The sequence below is a fragment of the Fistularia commersonii genome, chromosome 4 (genome assembly GCF_037954325.1).
Source record: "Fistularia commersonii isolate RoL2024-O1a breed Wild chromosome 4, RoL_Fcom_v1.0, whole genome shotgun sequence".
NCBI classification, from domain to species: domain Eukaryota; kingdom Metazoa; phylum Chordata; class Actinopteri; order Syngnathiformes; family Fistulariidae; genus Fistularia; species Fistularia commersonii.
In genome coordinates, this window is record NC_141287.1 from 9,569,815 (window position 1) to 9,590,110 (window position 20,296).

The following is a 20,296-nucleotide window of genomic DNA, read 5'->3' on the forward strand; positions in this document are numbered from 1 at the left end:
ATGAACTAGTTGAAGTAAATTCATTAACTTGTCAGGTTCTAACACTTTTCAGGAGATTAGCCACATGTTTTTCATATCATGACTGACACGTCTTTGATGGAAAAATCAACCGACTAAAGACTTAAGACTTTCATCTGCTGTCTTATTTGACACTTAACTTACCTCTAACAGGCCCTTGGATGATGCCAAGCTAAAATTAGTCTATTGCCCCTGTATAATAAGGCCTGAAGCAGTGATACACAGTACACAGAGGACCTGAGCCGTATCACATGCCTCTAAATGAAGCCCTGAACAAATGTGATAAATGCAAGAGACAACAGAGCCTTTTCATCACACCAGTGAAAATAACTCTTTATCTTAATACCCTTTTATATGATATTGAATGCCCAGCAGAACCCCTGAACATCTGACATTCTGAACAGAGAACAACAAACATAACGGGAAATCACACTCACGTGCCGCATGTTCACGAGTAAAGAAAAACAGAGCTAGATGTGGAATCAACATCATGAAATGGGTCTTGTAATAAAAGTTTAAAAAAGATTAGACCGTAATGAGTTGCTTATATGTGACATTTACAGGCCAGTTTAAAGTACCCTTGTTAAAATAATTTTAGGGAAGGGAGGAAATATAGAAAATACAGTCAAGATTATATTTGAGCCCAAGTTTGGTAATTGTGATTTCATGTCATTGGAGAAGCTGAGAATAATTTTCTTTCTGTTTCTACTTGCAAATCAGTTGGAAATGTGACCAAACATCATACATGTCTAGTTTCTCAGAGTTCTTGCCTGATCAACTCGAAACATGTGAGGAAAAAGGGCGGTTAAATTCAATCACAACTTCAGGTCAGGTCATTGAACCTGCTGCCGGGACTTTCCTTTGACCTGTCCTTGACACCTCTGTCAGCAGGACCCCATAACTCAATGGAGACAACGTATTTTATGGTCAGTTTAAAAACACAACACAGTGCAGACCCTCTTTTTGCATTCATATAGACAAATCATAATTTATTGCATTTCAATTTTTCTTAATAATTTCTGATTTAAAATTAATTAATCTCAACTCTACCACGTTAACTTGATTGTCTGTGTGATGCCTTACTTGCACAAAATAAACTGAAACGAAAGCAAAGACACGGCCTTGGAACCAAATCCATGCCTGCCTCTAAGTGGGAAACTATGGGACCAGATCAATAAATTAATTCATAAATAAATAAATAAATGGGTTTAAAAACATTGGGTTGCACAATTGAGTTGTTGTGTTTTCAAGTCCCATGGTTTTCTCTAGAAAACCACACTACAAACCCTTATAACACTGCTTTTATGACATTTGGATTCCACTTTCTTTTATCAGGTCATAGTTGACCCACAGCCCATTAAATACACCATTTAATGAATTTTATTATCATTCTTTTGGATAATGTTAGCACACACCAGGAAGTTACATCCTCAGTCATTGCGAACCAAATATTTTGAAGTGGCTTTTTAACATTTGTAATTTTTATGTCCAACTCTTAAAATAAAATAAAAAGCTTGGTCAATAGATCAACAGAGTCGTTGAGTATGAAATTCTTAATATCGGTTAGTTAAGTGATGCAAGAACATTTTAAAAGAGAAAAAAATGAAAAAAGACTTTAAGGGGGAGTCCTGTGTTATTAATCTGATGTATAGTAACTGACAGATAAAATGGCGTGACCTTGAAGGTTTATGAATTGGCTGAAAGCTACCTTGTTATTGAACATTACTCAAGCTTGGAATCCAAGGGCTAGAACTTCTCAGGGTTACACTGATCACCCTCTGCCCCATCGACTCTCAACCCATGTCTGCCTCTAAGTGGGAAACTATGACGCACCACTAAATTACCAATAATCTAAGTGGCTGATTTCACTTTAACTCTGAGCAAAGCTAGCACCCTTTTCCTGGAGATCCTCCCCAAACAGACACTCCCACTGTGAGCTCAGGAGAGACTCTATTCCTCCCCTGCAGCTTCCCTGCCAAGAATCCCCAAAACGTGGGAGAAAACGACTTACCGCCTGGACTCCTGCGGCGAGGACGGCAACACAGAGGCATACAAGCAGCAACCTGGGGTTGATATGAAAGACAGTTTTATCACTGTTGTGGCTGCCAGTACACTCAAACTGCAGTGTACCCCCCCCTCCCCCCCCACCGCCGACAGCAGCCTCCTCACCTCAGATGCGTTACTTCTCGGAGTTGCATCTGCATGGCTCCACGGCACTTCTGTCACACGCTTCCAATGTGAACCAGTCTAGCGCATGGCGTACCCGACCTGAGACGCACGGTCCAGACACACACACACACACACACATTTTAGTTTTCAAACCACTTCTCAGTGAACTACTACTAGTGAAAACAGTATGAAAAATAAAACTGTTTTCCCGCCACATGCGTATCATCTACCACTTTAAGAGATGCGTTACTTACAGCCAGTCTCTCCAAGTTGCGCACCGGGCGGGGAGAGCGCGGGTCCCCGGGATGAAATGTCAAAACTGCCGGTACCTGCAACTGCAGTATCTTCCCAAATATTCTCGCGGAAAAAAGCCCACCAAAGTAGGTCTAGACGTCCCTCTCCTCACAGAGAAGAGTGAAAATGTTTGGAAAAAGTTGGGTTGTGTCCGTCTGCATGAGCGAGGGTGGTCGTTTTGGGTGGGGGTGTGGTGGATCACCAACTAAACCAAGTTGCATTGATCAGAGCCCCATATCGTGCAGGACAAAGATGCAGCCCAACGTGCTGTCACCGCTCCGCCGCTGAATTGTGAATTATTTGAAGAAAGAGGACAGCAAGCGGCTGAAAACAAAACAGGTGGTCGATCAGCGGAGGAGGCTTTTCTCTAACGCTCGTCGCCGAGATGCTGCTCCGGACCGGCGCGTTGCTCCTGCTGGCCACGCTATCATCCAGAGTGGACCTGACTGGGGCTGAGGTAAGATCAGCCTCCACCCGGGGGAGAGCAGTGCTTCATTGGGGCTCTATAACTTTCTGTGTGATGGATGTGTTGGATCTTATTCACATTTTAAATTGGTGCAACTTGTTCATGCAACTGTGGTCGAAGTATTCTACCTCTGCACTAACCTTGGAATGTTGGATTTCTTATCATCTTTGTAATTGTGTACTCTTTAAAAAAATCCATCCTTTATTGATTTTTTAATATGACCCAACTGTTTTGCGTTTATGGCTGTCTGTTCTGCACTCTCACTTGGAGAGTCATCTTCCACTCCTGCCTCCTGCTGCTGAGTGAAGAGACAGAGGGAGATGAGGGTGGGGCAGACTGTGTGTGTGTGTGTGTGTGTGTGTGTGTGTGTGTGTGTGTGTGTGTGTGTGTGTGTGTGTGTGTGTGTGTGTGTGTGTGTGTGAGAGAGAGAGAGAGAGAGCGACAGAGAGACAAACAGAGAGCACATAGATGATGAACTTTTAGCTTTTTCAAGAACTGCAATGAATAATTCATTCACCTGAAGGAATAAACAGTTCATTTAGAAGACAGTTATAATTATAGTTATCGAGGAAATATTTAGTTGCGATTAGATCCAGTTTTTTATTCATTAAGTCCAGTTGCTCCCGTGAACCCTGGTTAATGTTACATGTTAAAAAAAGAGCGCTTCCTTTACTTTCAGCTCTGTACAAAAGGCTTCATTGTTTCAACTGTATGGAACTTTAATCAAGGCACAAGGAGGATGGGATGGGGTAGGATAGGATAGGATAGGATAGGATAGGATAGGATAGGATAGGATTGACTTTATTGATCCCACAATGGGGGAATTCCATTGTCACAGCAGCATGAAAGAATGAGTAGGAAATGTGAACAAAAACATAACAGAGATAGAGACCATGCACAATATATACAGCCCAGTGCAAAATCAGAGATAAGAAAAATAATGATGTGAATATGATGATGTGAATTTGTGACCAACAGTGTTAGTAGATGTCAGGGAGGTACTGCTGGTTAGAATGGGAGGAGGATTCAGGTGCTGTTTGGTCATTGTAATGATTTGTGTTTGCGGTGAGAGTTTAATTTCGCCTTTTTGCTTAAAGACTAATGCCACCATGTCTATTTTATTGTGACGGACAGTCCCAATGGCTTGGGAGGTTACAGTGGACTGTGACTTACAGTTGTGACTCATTTTATTCAGGAAGCTTTTCATTAGGAAAGAAGACAAATGTATGTACATTTTGGCTGTTGGAGTTGTTTTCACCTCCGAGAATAGTTTAACACTTTCAGCCAGTGCGTGCAGCTACCCACTGTGCCTCTCAATATTTCAGTAGTCAAAGGCAAAATATATGAGCCCCTGAAAGCAAATGGAAACTGCAAGTATGTCTGCATCATTCTAACTGTACATCCTCAGCAAAGTTTTATGCAAACCAGCCTTGTATTTATTGTTGTAATTATTCAGCAAACAGACATAGTAACAAACTTTTTTTAAGGAGTATAAGTGTTTGCTTCCTTCATCAGGAACATTTTTGACAAAGGGAAATCCAAGGCGTGAGTAAGGCCTGCTGAAAATTGTGACATGGAGGTACCAAAAAAAAAAAAAACAAGGCAAACTTTTGATGCTTTTTTGATTGTAGATCCATCTATGAATTTCTCTGATGGAAAACAACTCTCAGTCACAGTTCCATCACAAAGCAGAGATCTAATGCAGTCCCTATAAGGCTCCTTGCAGAAACACACCACTTGTGCTAAAGTAACAGAAATCAGAGGTGAGGATGAGGCAAACCTGTTGGGAATGGTCATGTGATGGGTTGGTAATGGTTTAGTATTCAACAGTAGGGCAGTCCTTCATTTGCTAGGAAAACTAAAGCCCCATAAAGGTATATTCCATACTCCATTCAGATATTATCATGTCTGGACTTTTCTTAATTTTCTTGACAGTTTCAAAGGTTGTGTGTATCTTTTCTCATATTGTGCTATCAATTGGTTAGCTGTTGAGAACTCACTATCCACTGATATGATGCAGTCTTGCTAATTTTTACCCATTGCCTGCGTGACATATGTAGAGCATAGGAGAGTAGAAATGAAGACAGCAGAGGAGAAGAGAGGAAAGGAGAGGAGAGGAGAGGAGAGGAGAGGAGAGGAGAGGAGAGGAGAGGAGAGGAGAGGAGAGGAAAGAAGAGGATATATAATTCTGGCCGAACGATGATCAGACAGCAACAATGTAAAATGATTTAGAATTGTAGATTGACATATCTTACAGGTCATGGTTCCAAATCTTCAGGGTGAGTAGAGGAGGTTTCATTCATCACTCATATCATAAATAGGCAAACGCATGCAGTCATAAGCACATTATGAATCAAACATATGTGCAATCTTATATGTCCTTCATTTAATTGAGAATTGCTGTTTTTTTTGGTACAGACATTATTAGAACAGGCTGTCTTGGCATCATAATCAGTGGTGCTCAACCAAGGCCAAGACTGAATATACAGCACAAAACAACACTTTCTCATCCCATGTGTATAAAGCCAAAAGTTCGTGGAATAACCCTGAGTTTAGAATGGGTCTCACTGACTTTTGACAAAAGGACAAAATATCGTCCCTTTAAGCTCTCCTCTGTTTTTGAGTGGATTTAGAGAGCCAGCCCCCCCCCCCCCCCCGCCACCACCACCCACACACGTTTTTTGCATGTGATCCTGAGTGAATTTCTCAACTGTTTACTGAAAAGAGATATGCTCCCTAAGGTTGGTCATTTACTGTGGTATAAATGAGTCAATTCCTCGAGGAGAAGGAGGAGGATGTGCAGATTAGCAGATTTTTGGAGTGAGAGTTCGTGTAGGATGTGTGTATCATCCTACATGTGTGTGTTAAATGAGTTAGGAAAGGTGATTGTTGACGGGAAGGACAAGTTTCTTCTTACATCAAAGGTCCAACTTGCGGTTTGGCCCTGCTGCTCTCTGACATACACGATCACAAAAAATAATTGTGAAAGCAGAAATGTCAGCTTCTGATTTTCTTAACATGTGGAAGACAAGTACAAGATCTTGAAGGAATTACTCATTCAGAATCTAAATAACCAACACAAGTGCTTGTGTTTTACTGGGTACCTGATCCTTAACCTACACCTCCCACAGAGACAACAGCTGCCCCTGTCACTGCAACAGGCCACCAACAAAGCAATCGACCCTGTGAAGACAAAACCTGTCCGACCCCTGTTCCAAGCATTGTAAAAATGCCTACATTTGGAAGAGTGGTAACTGTATCAGTGGGCCTGTATTTTGACAGGCGTTCATGCATGACAAGGATGATTCTTCTCTGACCCTGATACTCACTTACTGTGGCAGACCCTTTTCCTGCTTTTGTTTGTGTGTATGTGTGTGTGTGTGTGTGTGTGTGTGTGTGTGTGTGTGTGTGTGTGTGTGTGTGTGTGTGTGTGTAAACCTCGCCCTATGTGTTCCAGTGTCCATGTCAGATCTCCCTGTGGTCCAAAGTGGATTCTTGAAAGTATTTCACTGGGAATGGTCATGGTTGATTTTGCTTTTCACATATAAACTACGCCTGTTGCCCTTGTTATTCATTTCTACACATCTTGTTGTTGTGTCGTTGTTATCCTCAAGTTTGCTCCTACATCCCTGAGATGAAGGGTGCAATTTGGACCTTTTAAGTATGAAATTGGTGAGGCCTTTGTTGTTTGGAGGCGGTGTAATGGATATGTCTGGCAGGGAGTGATGGTGGAACAGAGAGGAAGGTTGGGACAGAAGGGTGCGACAAGGTTATTAGCCTGCAAAGTGAAGGAATGTTCTTCCGAGCCAGTGATGAAACCCTGTGACTAATCTATTTATCTCAGTCTGTGCTTGACAAGCTATTCCCAAATTGTTCAGTTGACATAGCATGATAAAGACAGTGTTGATGGTATCATGAGATTTACTGTGTTATGACAAAGAGTGGATATTTGGCTGTTTAATTTTTCAGCTGTTGTCTTTGTCAGGTTTTGGCTCAGAGGTCCTCCATCCCAGCGGCAAGAATATAATTGGTAATATAGGACAATCTATTGTAACTTTCTAGTACAGCAAATTTATTTAAGTATCTTGTTACTGTTTTATCTGGTGTAATTATATGCCTTTATGTGGTTTTGTGTTAGTGTGTGCAAGTCATGAGGATTATGCACTGGATTATGCATCTGTATATGCATAAAACAAATCATTGTCTACTGTGTTCCCACATAATCCAATCAGATATGAGGATGTAACTGCAAACCTCTAAATTTGCAACACTTCATTTGAGTTGTATCCAAGTAATTCCATCTTTTTGATTGTTGTAATGAAGCAGTAAGACTTCAAGACGGTATCATATGAACAGGGGATAATTGATTTCCATACTTCAAAAGCTTTGACATTGGATATTCATGAAATACAAATAATTTCGTATTCACCGTTTCTGACGTATGTGTTTTTTTTTTTTTCTTTTCTCCAAATATTCAAAAAATGTACTTATTTTTTCTGCTCTTTACTGTTGGTCTTTTTTGACCTTTGGGTATTGGCTTTGTAGAAAACTAACTGGATGTGCTGTAAATACAGAATACAAATTGTTGAAGGACATTTCACCCCAAAGTAGTCTACACAGGCTAATACTTATTGATACATGTATAATTCCTGCTCATTGCTTGAGCTGGAAGGCCTTCATTGGGAAATTTGTTTTCCCAAATGACAGCTTATTTGAGCCTAAATAACAGACATGCAAAATCTTCAAGGCTTCACTCTCAAGCTCACCATCACAGTAATTTTGCTTTAGTTTATCTTGATAAGGGAATGATATTTTATTTCTAGAATCAGGAATTATAAACAATGCTTATTTCAAGACTGGTATTTGGACTTCCAAGTAAAGTGCTGTTTTAATTACAATGGGAGCATCTATTTCATCCATAATCGTTGGCATTGCTGTTACCAGCATACATTTCCTTGACAGCACTTTACAATAGTTAGGTTTAATGCTGCGTTCAAACGTAACTCCTTGGCTGAAAATTCCAATGTACCTCAAAATCAAATCAAATGGTTATCCTGAGGGGGCTGTAGCAGCTGAGTTGGTAGAGCTGACATCCCAGCAATCGTAAGAAACAGCAAGGTGACATGCGCTATACAAGTGAAGACCTTTACCTGTCAGGGTATCACACCTGGGTCCAATTTGTAATCGGCGCCAGCTGCAGCAGATGCCGCTAATCAAGATCCCTATAAAGGGCAGCGGCACGCTCTGCCTGGCGCCGGGGGATTGTGGCTCTCACAGACCACTGCGGAGCCATGGCACGACCAGACCTCACTCCTGCCGGTATAACATTGGACCCTGACCCTGCCGTGACCCTTCCTTACCCCGTTACGACTGGACCCAGCCGGCCGGTGTAACATTGGACCCTGACTCTGCTGTGACCCTTCCTGAGATCCTGCCATGACCCTTCTTACCTTCACCCCCCTGCCTTGGGGCCCGTCCTGCTTTCACCCTGCCTGGGGCCCGTCCTGCCTGCAACCCGTCCTGCCACTCTGAGGTGTGGTTCCCTGCCCGAGTCCGCCCCTGCGACCCGTGACATTTACCACCTTACTTTGTCACTTTTATCCACATCTTACAAGGTTGAGAATTTTTTTGGTTCACATAACAGGTTTTCTGATTAAAATTTTACAGCTCTGGCCAGCAATGAACACAGTACTATGCCTGCCCTCGGTGCTAAGTGAGTTATTATTCTGCTTCCAAGTGCTCTGTGGAATATCACTTTTCATATGAGAAATGAGTTTTATACCATGAGATTCAAGAATCTCATCTCTTCATCTAACCCTATTCTCTGTATCCTCCTCTCTCACACCAACAAACTATCCATCTCACTACATTCATAAATCCCCTTTTTGGTCTTCCTCTAGACCTCCTGTCTGGCAGCTCCAATTCTAGTGTCTGTCTACCAATATGGTCACTATCCCTCCTCTGTACATGACCCAGCCATCTCAGTCTGGCTTTTCTGACCTTCTCTCCAAAACATCTAACATGTGCTGTTCCTCTGATAGACTCATTCTTGATCCTATCAATCCTCGTCAACCTCAACATCTTCATCTCTGCAACCTCCAGCTCTGTCTTTTCTTGTACTGTAGTTATATATTAGTTCCTGTTGGATGAGAACATCTAATATTGCTGCTGAAATGTTCAGAAAGAAGATCAGATGACACTTCTCAGATAACTTGGCCCTCAAAATGATATTGAAAATGATTTGCGTCACATGAGAATCATAAATAATTGAATCTGTGCTCACGTCACAAGCATGCAGAGAAAACAAAATTAAAAATGAAAAAATATACACATCGACCATCGCAGAAGTATAAATGTTACCCTCCAGGCTCCTTTTCTGCGCACATGATATTGAGAGTCTAGTTTCAAACTGCAGGTTGTAATTGGGGTTGTGCATAACAAGGCTGCTCGCAAAGGGAAGAAGAGTTCATGTTGCTGAGGAAAGAGAGAGACTCTGAAGAAGTGTGACCCCACATTACGGATGAAAAAGGCACATGCTTTATATTTGGCCCATTAAAAGTTAACCGATTAAAGTTCCTGTTAAGACATAGCATGTGGTGCCTTTCAGCAAGTCTTAGTCTTGCATGAAAGACAACATTTCTTACTTCTTCCAGCTCGACATGAGCATGATGACTGGTGTAGTAATTTACACTACAGGACACAACCTGCTGACGGGTCGCACATGTTCCTTCGCATTCTCCTCATCTTAACTGATTTAGAGTTACTCCACATTCCTTTCAGGGATAGTTCTGGACGATATGATATTGCTTTTAGTCTATAGAAAATTGACTGAAATCACTGAATGTGAGCTTAATCTGAATTTCATTCCAGAATCCAAGACTGCACATGTATTTACAGTAAGTCTGGAGTCGTAAGACTCTTTCCAGGAAGGACAGATGTCTTTTTCATTTCTTGCTATTTTGTTGTTTTAACTTGTTGCTCTACCAGTGCAGTGCAGCTAATCTTATTTATATTTTCATTTGTGATTAGCATGTTTATTGTTTTCTCAATCACTCATAAGTTGGACAGTAAATCCGTAACTGTCTGCTGCTCCAAAAACTGATGTATCAGAGCAGCGCTGTACTGAGTCTTGTCTCAAATATTGTGAAGGGCACAGTGAAACCTTGAGAGTTTTATACTTTTGCAGGTAAGTGGACAATGTGAATACCAGAGAGGCTAAAATAGGTGTATGAAGGGTGAAATCAGGCTGTTGCCATTAGCATTAATCAGGAGCTGGTAAAGTAATTGATAGAAAAATTTTCTAATGTAAACTAGGACTGCACAACAGGATAAATCCTCAAAGTCCCTATCCAAGTGATTTTATATATCATTACTATCTATAGCACAATATGGTACCTTATCCATAAATACTTTATAAAATTAGATTATTTGTCATGTCTCCTTTTTTAACATACATTACCTGTCTAGAAGTGTCTTAGGACATTTTTGGACATGAGGGTCGTCTCATTTCTGTGGTTCACATCTCTGCAAATAAGGCTTGGCCGCCATTGTGCTGAAATGTGTATGGCCCTCCATATGTTTAAAGGAGGTTGATGTAATAGTGATGAAGGAGATAAAGTCCGATAAGGAAAGACAAGAACAATACCGGGCAGCTCTGTCCTCATGATCATTATCTGCTGAAGTGTTTGGAATGATAATGGGACTAACAGGCTCCCCCAAGGCTTTCTTTGACTGGATCTTGGAAATTCCTTTTTCTCATAATTATCCTTACTTCTTAAATTTCCTTCATCGCCTCCCTAGTCACCTCATCGCCATTAAATATCACTTAAAACACTGAGGATGAGAATTTAACATGGAGAGCCCCTTGTTTGGAAAGGAAAAATAACCTGGAGAAGTGATAGATTGTAACAAAAACAAAACATTTCAACAACAAAAGTTGTTCTCATTAGATTTTTGGGAAATGCGTCCCATTGTCAATAATTTCTAAAAGTTGGATGAGAAAATAGATGTATGTTTCCTCTTTTTGCAGTTCTAAGCTAGAAACCAGCACTTCACCCTTCGATTAAGTGTAACGAAATTATTGTTTGTCTATTGTACAAGATGCCTTGCTCTGTCTGAACTCATCAGATCTAAATTGCAGCGAATCCAAAACACTCTTGTACATTTTGTGAGCCGTACATTTGTCAGGCAATGAAATGATAATCTAAAATCAGGGGACCCAGTGACTTTAAAAGCAAAGCCATTTGGTTGAACAACTTCTGTAACTGAGCCCCAGTTGAAGGGATTGCATGCAGGCATTGGATGGGTTGACTTTAAAACATCATCTGATTAGCGAATTTAATAGCATAAAACCAGCAAAATAATGCTGAGACAAAGTTCTTGTGTTGTAATTGTATAAAATATGAATATTTCATTTGTCACAGTGTTTGTTCCATGAACATTAATTGACTGATCAATGGCTTTATTAAGTATACTAGTCATATAAAAGGTATATTGAATAAAGGAGTGGTGTTATAAATAGAATTATAATCAAAATCTGAGAAATCAAATTTTGGTGTTTGGGGAATAAGGGCTTGGGAATCTATGAAAAAAAATAGATTGTGTGAGAATTTTCTAGGTTGGATGTGTTTGCTTGATCTAGTGTCACTGGGGTCATTCCTTGTCCTCACATGCTGTCACTATTTCCAGATACCAGAGCACTCTTGAGACGCAAGACTGACCCAACCCCTTCTTGTCTTTGTGAGCATAAAAGGCAAGGAAGAGGCCTTCCTCTTCAGTGAAAGAATGGCTTCCTAAACCTCACATCCTGTGGCAGAGTCCTGCACATTCACAGGGCGAGCTCAAGTATTCAGAGCTCAACAGCGGCTCACGTGAACCGATGACTGGAAAAACAAATGTCTGAGCAGAGCTACTGTTGATGTCTCTTCCTCAACTAACCCCCCCCCCCCCCCCCCAGCTGCTTATACCCCCTCCCAAAAATTGATATTGAAACTCACTGTCTATCAAATCCTGAATTTATGCAGCCTGTAGAGTGTTCTCGTATGTTATATGACTTTGTGTATATAAGTACTTGGATCATTTCTGTTTTTGTGGGATTGTTGAGGAATGTTTTAGGTGGAACAATAACTGCACAGCCCTGTGATTTGCTGGCACGTGAGCGGAGCTATGCGGAGTAAACAAAGAATCTATCTCTACTACCAAATGAGAGGCGATTTTGCAGGATAAATCTTCTTGATGTCTGTAATCAAAAGTTAACCTTGCATATTCATACCGCACATGTGTGTGCATTGACATCAGAAGACTACTCCTATATCTTGTCCTGCAGTTTCATAGGCTTTTATACGTCTCTGAGATTCTTCTGCAAATTCAGTCAAAATTATTCTATCTGTGTTAAATGATCTACTTCTGTCTTCTATCAGAGCCATCCACCTCTTGCTTCCTGTTGGTGTTACAATGTCGCTGCATTCAGCCAAATGGATCAAGCCATGATCTGTTAGTGGGTAGAGAACCAATATGCATGTTTGTGAGGTTCTGCCATGGTTACAGCCGGGAATTCCCCATCAAAACCAAATGATTGTGAGTCTTCATGTGTTCACAAAGTGCCTTTTTATCAAGATGACCTATACATTAAGAGCTTTCTTTGAACATTTAAATCCCCTCTAATGGCCTGATCAGAGGTTAAATGTCAACAGGATGAGCCTCCGAGGGTCATACAACTGGTCAAGATGCACTGATTAAGAGAAGTTGGAGACCCCTTTGACCTATAGCAAATTGTTTTTGAGCTAAAGCGATTTTATGGTGTGGTACTGGCAGTTGAGTAAAAGGTGACTGATATTGTTAAGTGTTGGCAGGTCGACTAAGAGTTGGTTTTATAGCCCTCTTTCTTGCCCAAACTGTGCGTTTTTCCCCCCTTTTCTCATTTTCCCGTCCATGTTCAGTTTGCGAAACAGCTGGAGTTCTCCCACTAGTTCTTGAAATTCAGCCAATTCCAGGGTTTCGGAGGCCTGAGAAATTCTCTAAAACAATTTTCCCATTTACTGGGTTAATTTTACATGTGAGAATTCCCTGTCCGACTGATGATATGCCTTGTGGTGCTCTGCTGAATGTCGTCGCTACATGTCACGTTTGCTGAAATGTTATACATTTTCCACTGCGGATGAGTTGTGTGTGAATGTTTGATGGCTGCATTGCCTTGGTGCCTTTACACCTGGCCTGTTTCTATTTCAAAACTCCCAGTTTTTTTAAGATGAAAGTAGATGCTCTGCACTGTTATTGGAATACATGACTTATATGGTCGAGTTGCAGTTAACTACTCCTTCCAGCTAGTCTGACCCTAAAATGTGATGACAGTTGATGGCTGCCTCTCTGATCACATTCACACTTTATTTTTTCAGTAATGCTACATTGTCGTAATGGGGGTGGGTTGGGGGGCTTGAGTGATACTTTCTTGGTTTCCTCACCCACACTCATGCCGTTGACCTGCGGATTGAGCAGATGATCTGCCAGTCAACCATATCTGCCTCTCTAATCTTAAGGCAGTGCTACTGAGAGGCGAACAAGTGAAAACTGTAGATTTGTTCTCATGAATGAAGTTTTAAATGGTGTCTTCAATTCTTTTACTTTGTGCTTGTCTGAATCCGTATGTTCCTGTGTGTTAGACGGAATAAGAGTGAATGAAACAGCATCTGGTTTTGGTTACAGAAAGGGTAAACTAATTCGGGGGTGTAGATGAATACCTGCTGCCTCCAGCCAGAACAGGATATGTTTTACATCAAGCTGTTCTAAGTAAGATGGCTTCATAGGCATCCCTAAACAAAGGAATCACATCCTAATGCTGTGTTTTGTCCAACAATGTAAATGCACATTGTCTGCTTGTAGGAAACAAACTGGTTTCTGTTCTGCTTTTTTTTTTATTCCCTGAACTATTTAAATATTACTACCATGTGTGTGTCTCTACTTCCTAATGCTTGGAAGATACAATGTGACTTCTTCAAATTTATGCAGAGGTTTGCTGAAGAAATAGTTTCACAATTTCAAAGCATGCATACTCATGATTGGAGTAATCCTCTAACTCGCAATAATTGTCAAATGTATCTCTGTGGGATTTTACACATCCAGTGAATATTGCTGTGCAATATTCAGAGCTGTGCAATATTTCATTTCATAACAGCTACACTACAATTTTTCCTTTTATCATACTATTGTGCACTCCTTACCTCACTTGTTACTAAGACACTTATAGTCTTATCACTTGTTTACTAAGACACTATAGTTTCACTGAGACACTTTATAGTTTATAGTTTATTTTTATTTCTAATTCTGCCTTTTTCTTTTTATTATTTATTACTGTTATATTTTCTGTAACTCTGGCACAACAATTTCCTTCGGGATTAATAAAGTTGTTCTTATCTTATCTTAAATTCTATTAATTTATTTTAATGCTCATCTCAGTTTAACGCCTTCTGACCGCATTGATTCTACCCTGGAGGAGCAGTTGCATGAGTGACTTGCTCTTTCATATCAAACCGCTGGAGTACGTTCAAATGTAGCTCACACACACACACAGGCATAAATTTGTGCTGTTTAGAAAGCAAGTTGCACCAGGAGCTTTGTCTTCCAAGTATGGCAGTCAAGCAGAAAATTCCCCTCCTCCACTTCTGTTCTCTCATCCCTGCCTCTCAGTACCAGAGAAGGGCAGGAATGTCAGAGGCAGCCCATTTTAACTCAGCAACGTCTGAAAACCAATATCCATCATTTACTACTCCTCTTTGCTATTTTGACTTTATCTCCTGACCTCTTCTCCTGAATGTAAGTCCACTGTTGTGGGATAGAAAAGTTGAAGCCAGTTGCACCTGTGGTCAGAAAGAAAAAGCCATCATCGATGCAGATACGCTGGTCATTTTACATTTTATGACCTAAAAATCAGTTGATCAATCTGATCAACTGCAATCTGTGGGACATGTTGCGCATTGCAATTCTGTTTACTGTCTCACATAAACTGAACTCCTTCTGACATTTATGGTATAAATCTTTCTTGATTGTCTCCATATGGAAGCCAAAGACCGTGGTTAGTTTTGTGAGCATGTCTTTATGGGGTGACTTATACAGGTTAAACATCTTAGACCAATGGTATGCTGCTGTAGTAAATAGACTGTGACAAAGTAAGAGCCTGTTTGATGGCTCATCATGAGGGTCTGTATGAATAGCCTCGAAATATCTGTGTAGGATATGTAAGTGGGATCGACTGCAAAGGGATACAGGAGGTCATATTGTACTCACTGGAAGGGAAACAAAATGGAGTATTGACCCCCTTGAGATCTCAGTGCTTCCCACTGTGAGCTCACAGAAGAAACCAGAAGCTGATGTGAATATTTCTGCACAGTATCTACCAGAGGGGTGGAATGCCAAAATGGCAATTTAATGTCATTTAGCGCAATCTGATCGGCCAACTTGAAATTGAGCGAAATGGGCATGAGCTCAAAACATGAACTGCAAAACAAACACAGAGCTTGCCGGGGCCCTTCCACCCTGACGGATGAGATTGTTCAAATCTAGATGAGAAAAGACATTTGTTTTGTTCTTTTTAAGCCAAGTCAATTAAAAAAATATTCAATTTAAGCAATATTTGAAGAAATTATATTGTCAGATGGTAGATACTCTGTTGAATTAAAATGGTTCTAGGAAAGGCAAAGATGGAGGTGGTTAACCATGCTTTTAGTTTAGTAATGGTTATGGTTTGGAGGTTGGACCCACACGCAGACACAGGAGTCCGCACCAAACAGATAGGGTTTGAAACCAAGTTTACTTGGAGGGGAGAACTGGTATGTGAACAAGTAGAGGCAAAAACAGGCAGGGGAACGCTGGGCCGGCCAGGCGAAAATGCGCTGGCAATGGCGAATGGTGTGGGAGACAGAAAGAGAGTGAATGGTGAGCGATGGCATGGGAGAGAAGCGAATGCCCCGGCAGTGACTGAGACTCATAGCTCTGGCATTTCACCCCTCACTGATTGCCGGTAACTGGGGCCAACCGCGTGCTCCCAACACATGGCAGTCTGCGGCAGGTGTGCGTTTGCCAAGCGCACGCCAGCCGTTTAGCCAACCCTGACAAGTAACTGTACTTTTAATCTCTTTGAATTGTCTACAAACAGTACCAGATAGCTGCCGCACATCCTTCTTACTTTGATTATTTAGAGAATTAATCTCTTTAATTATGTCTCTATTTGAAAATCCTGGCTTTTATATTTCAACTTTTGCGTGACTAGACATGCCATTATATTGCTGACCTCCTCGTTCAAGCCGCCCTTTACCGAATGTCCAAGGGTGGCTGGTTCCAACCTGAGGAGGGTTCTCATCTCACTACATTCTTTTGTAATCACTTAAAACCGTCCATCTGAAAGCACTTTGTGGTTTTTGTAATGTGTGAATGATGCTATATAATTGAATTTTAAATGACTTTGATAAATGGCTATTTATGGCTTGTGTCCTCCAGTAAGACCATGTTTATTTTCTGATAATCAACCCCAGAATTCAACACTGACACTTGTTATTTTGTTACCTGACTCTTGTTTTACTTACATAGACTCATTTCAAAAACATGGACTGATGAAACCTCTTATCAGATGGCAGTTCACAAATAAATAGGTCTAAATATGCAACAATATAAAAACAATTATCTCTTAGCAAAACCTCTATTAAGATGGAAGGAAGGCCCCCCTCTGCTCAGGCGATTAAATAAGCTCCCGGTTAAACCACTCTGTTGTGACTTACATTTTCACACCAAGGAAATGTATTTTCATCTTCTGAATACACCTCAGTGTTCCCGTGATAAGAGCAACTATCTTTTTTCATGACTTTGGTTAAGGCTATCAGGCTTTGCAGAAGATGTTTTGTGAAGTCCAAGGGAGGTAATGGCTTCAAGACCACAATGAAAAGCTCATGAATCCACCTTTATCACGAGTCACATTAAGTTATTTAAACACCCATTCACCAATAGGCCAGATATTTCATCGGCTGTGGGAGAGTACAGCAGATATATGCTGAAAACGTGAGGCGGTTTTGAGACGAACGTGCACAAACATCATGGAATGACATTGGCCAGATGTTTTTGTGCTCTTGCATAGATGGATGGAGCTGACGTCCTGAATGTGCAGCTGTTTGGTGTCAATGTACAGTAAATTTGAGACTCCAGTGGTGGGTGTTATTTCTGCCCCTGTGTGGTAAAAATCTGTTTTGCAGCGAATTTATTCACCAAATACAAGCACCAGCTATCTCATGGGAGGTAGATTGTGCCTTTACATTTATAAAATATGATATTGATGAAAATATCAGATGGGAGGGAATTGTTAAACTTTGGCTGAGGGCAAAAGTGAGTCATTCAATGACACGGGGTTGAAGAACAAATTGAAATGCTGTCCAGACAACAGGACTGCCCAGAAAACAGACCGTACAAACTTTCGCTTATACAAACAGTTTCTTTTCCAGTTCTGGTTTTCTGTGGGAACAAAGTCAATTAATAGAATATGACGTTTGAACAAATATGTTTCAGTTGGAAAGACAGCTGAATTTTTTCTCCTTTTGACTCCCAAGATTATGTACATCTTTCATTGTGAATGAAGGACCAGAGCTGATAGAGTAGCAGCTGCAGAAAATACTGTATCAAAAATAATTTCAGCACATTTTAGTCCTGACCAAGGAGGTTGAAATTGACCAATCACAAGATGAGATGGAGATTCATTTTAGTTTCATTTTAGTTTTTGGAAGTTTCTGCCCTTCTTACATCCAAACAGATGCACGAACAAAACACAGATGAACTACCGATGAACACTGAACTGACTCAAAAACTCAAAGTAACTGTTTCTTTAATATATGTTTGTGATAAAGGTGTCAAAATGAGCAAGAAAAATTGCCCGAAGTTTGATGAAGAAAATTGTTTTAAAACAAACCAACAAACAAGCCAATGGACCAACCAAGTAACCAACCGACCCATCTACCTAACAACCAACCAACCAACAAAACTATAAAGCTGGAAAAAGTGCTTTATATTACAGATAAACCCAGAAAGAATTACTCCAAAAATCAGTGTCAAATTACTTTAACTTTGCAAGAACATTCACAAGCATTTCAATTGATTTGGAATTGAAATTATCACTCATTCTGGGGGTGGGTAGTTTCAATCAATTAATTTGTATATCTTGTTTCTGACTCGTTACTTTTGATACTTTGATACTTTATGGTATAAAAATCAGTATTAGAAAATTAGTATTGTTATATTTTTCTGACATGTGCTAACATCAAGACTGACCATGTAATTCAGCTTCTACAACAACAGTTCTGAACTTGCATCACCTTTCGCTCCATAACACAATGAACTGAGTATGACTGTTATGCAATGGAAAGACCCAGTAAACAAACTGACCTTTAGGTTAAATTCCTTTCACCGCCACATTATTATATTACCTCGGGTGAATGATCTCTCCAACACCTACTGATCATCTTTTCAGTAAGATTTAACAAATCCACTGACTCTCATGTGTAGAGGTCATCCTGCGATCTCTGCACTTGCAACACACATACATTCATGTGAATGGACTCATCTCTGCAGCGGATTTGTCAATCTGATGATGTCATACATATCAAACAAGTGTTGTGCCATTAACCTTTTCACAATGAGACTTGAGCTGCCTCAGAGATGAGAGCACCAGCTAATCCTGTACTCTCACATTTGCTGAAAAATTCAGCGAATGTATCCACTCCGCACTCAGGATGGGGTTTTATTAATCAGTATCACTGTTTTCTTTTCAGGCAAAATTTTAGGAATTTGTTTTCTCCTTTTGGCTTTTCCCGTCAGGGGTCGCCACAATTAATCAACCTTCTCCATCTAACCAGATTCTCTGTATGATCCTCTCTCACACTAGCTACCTTCATATCCTCTCTTACTATATCCATAAATCTTCTCTTTGGTCTTCCTCGAGACCTCCTGCCAGGCAGCTCCAATTCCAGCATCCGTCTACCAATATATTCACTATCCCTCCTCTGTACATGACCAAACCATCTCAGTCTGGCTTCTCTGACCTTCTCTGCAAAACATCTAACATGTGCTGTTCCTCTGATAGACTCATTCCTGATCCTATCCATCCTGGTCGCACCCAAAGAGAACCTTAGAATCCTCATCCCTGCGACCTCTAGCTCCGCCTCCTTTCTTTTCGTCATTGTTACGGTTTCTAGGCTGCACAGCAGGTCTCAACTTTGTCTTGTATGCCTTTCCTTTCATTCTGGCAGATAGTCTTCAATCGTATAGCACCCCTGACACTTTTCCTCACCCATTCCAACCTGGTTGAACCCGTCTCTTCACTAATTTTCCACACTCTCCGCTGCTCTGGACTGTTGATCCCAAGTTCCTTAAATCCTCCAACTTCTTGATCTCCACTCCCTGTAGCATCACCGTTCCACCCGGGTTCCTCTTATTCACACATGTATACTCTGTCATCTTCAGTCCCCTCGGTGTCCCACTTCTTTGCGAACCGCTTTCTCTGTACATACTCCTGCACTTCCTCATTCCACCAACAAGTCTCCTTTTCTACTTTCATTCCAAATGATATACGAAGTACTCTCCTTCTTGTCTCCCTGATAATATTAGCCGTAGTTGTCCAGTCATCTGGAAGCTCTCCCTGACCACCCAGAGCCTTTCTCAACTCCTGAAAACCACACAACACTCCTCCCTTTTCGGCTTCCATCACATTGTCTTCTGTGCTGCCTTTGTCCTCTTGATCTTCCTTGGCACCAGAGTCATCCCACAAACCACTATCTCATGCTGTCTGGCTACACTCTCACCTACAACTACTTTGCAATCACTGATCTCTTTCAGGTTACCTCATCCATACAAGATGTAGTCCACCTGCGTGCTCCTACATCCACTCTTATAAGTTACCCTATGTTCCTGTCTTTTCTGGAAAAAGGTGTTCACCACAGCCATTTCCATTGTTTTTTGCAAAGTATACCACCATCTGTCCCTCTGTGTTCCTATCCTGGGTACCAAATCTGCCCATCACTTCTTCATCCCCTCTATTGCCTGCATCAACATGCTCATTGAAGTCCACACCAATTGCCACGCTTTCATCTCTGGGGATATTCTGCATCACTTCATCTTACACCATTCCAGAACTTCTCCTTCTCAAATTCACATCCCACCTGTGGGGCATAACCATGTACAACACTGAGCATACCTTCAATATCCAGGTTCAGACTCATAAGTCTATTTGACATTCTTTTCACCTCCAGAACATTTGTAACTAACTCCTCCCTCAAGATAACTCCTACTCCATTTCTCTTCCTGTCAGTACCATGACAGTAC

At 40.9% G+C, this 20,296-nt stretch overlaps 2 protein-coding genes across 3 annotated transcripts in view; one reads left to right on the forward strand and one right to left on the reverse strand.

The window, feature by feature from the left end:
* Positions 1-2,601, reverse strand: part of col4a2 (collagen, type IV, alpha 2) — a 52,630-nt gene extending 50,029 nt beyond the window's left edge. Inside the window, exons 1-3 of one of the 2 annotated variants that reach the window (XM_086145197.1) lie at positions 2,442-2,601; positions 2,188-2,286; positions 2,030-2,081 (exon numbers count right to left, since the gene is read on the reverse strand). In XM_086145197.1, coding sequence (XP_086001323.1) covers positions 2,030-2,081; positions 2,188-2,222 — 87 coding nt within the window. In that variant the 5' untranslated portion in view covers positions 2,223-2,286; positions 2,442-2,601. The remainder of the gene's footprint in view (positions 1-2,029; positions 2,082-2,187; positions 2,287-2,441) is intronic. The other variant, XM_086145196.1, reaches the window with a different exon arrangement.
* col4a1 (collagen, type IV, alpha 1) overlaps positions 2,502-20,296 on the forward strand; it is a 40,442-nt gene continuing 22,647 nt past the window's right edge. The window contains exons 1-2 of the mRNA XM_086145198.1: positions 2,502-2,567; positions 2,727-2,938. Of these exons, the coding sequence (XP_086001324.1) occupies positions 2,867-2,938 (72 nt within the window). The 5' untranslated portion in view covers positions 2,502-2,567; positions 2,727-2,866. The remainder of the gene's footprint in view (positions 2,568-2,726; positions 2,939-20,296) is intronic.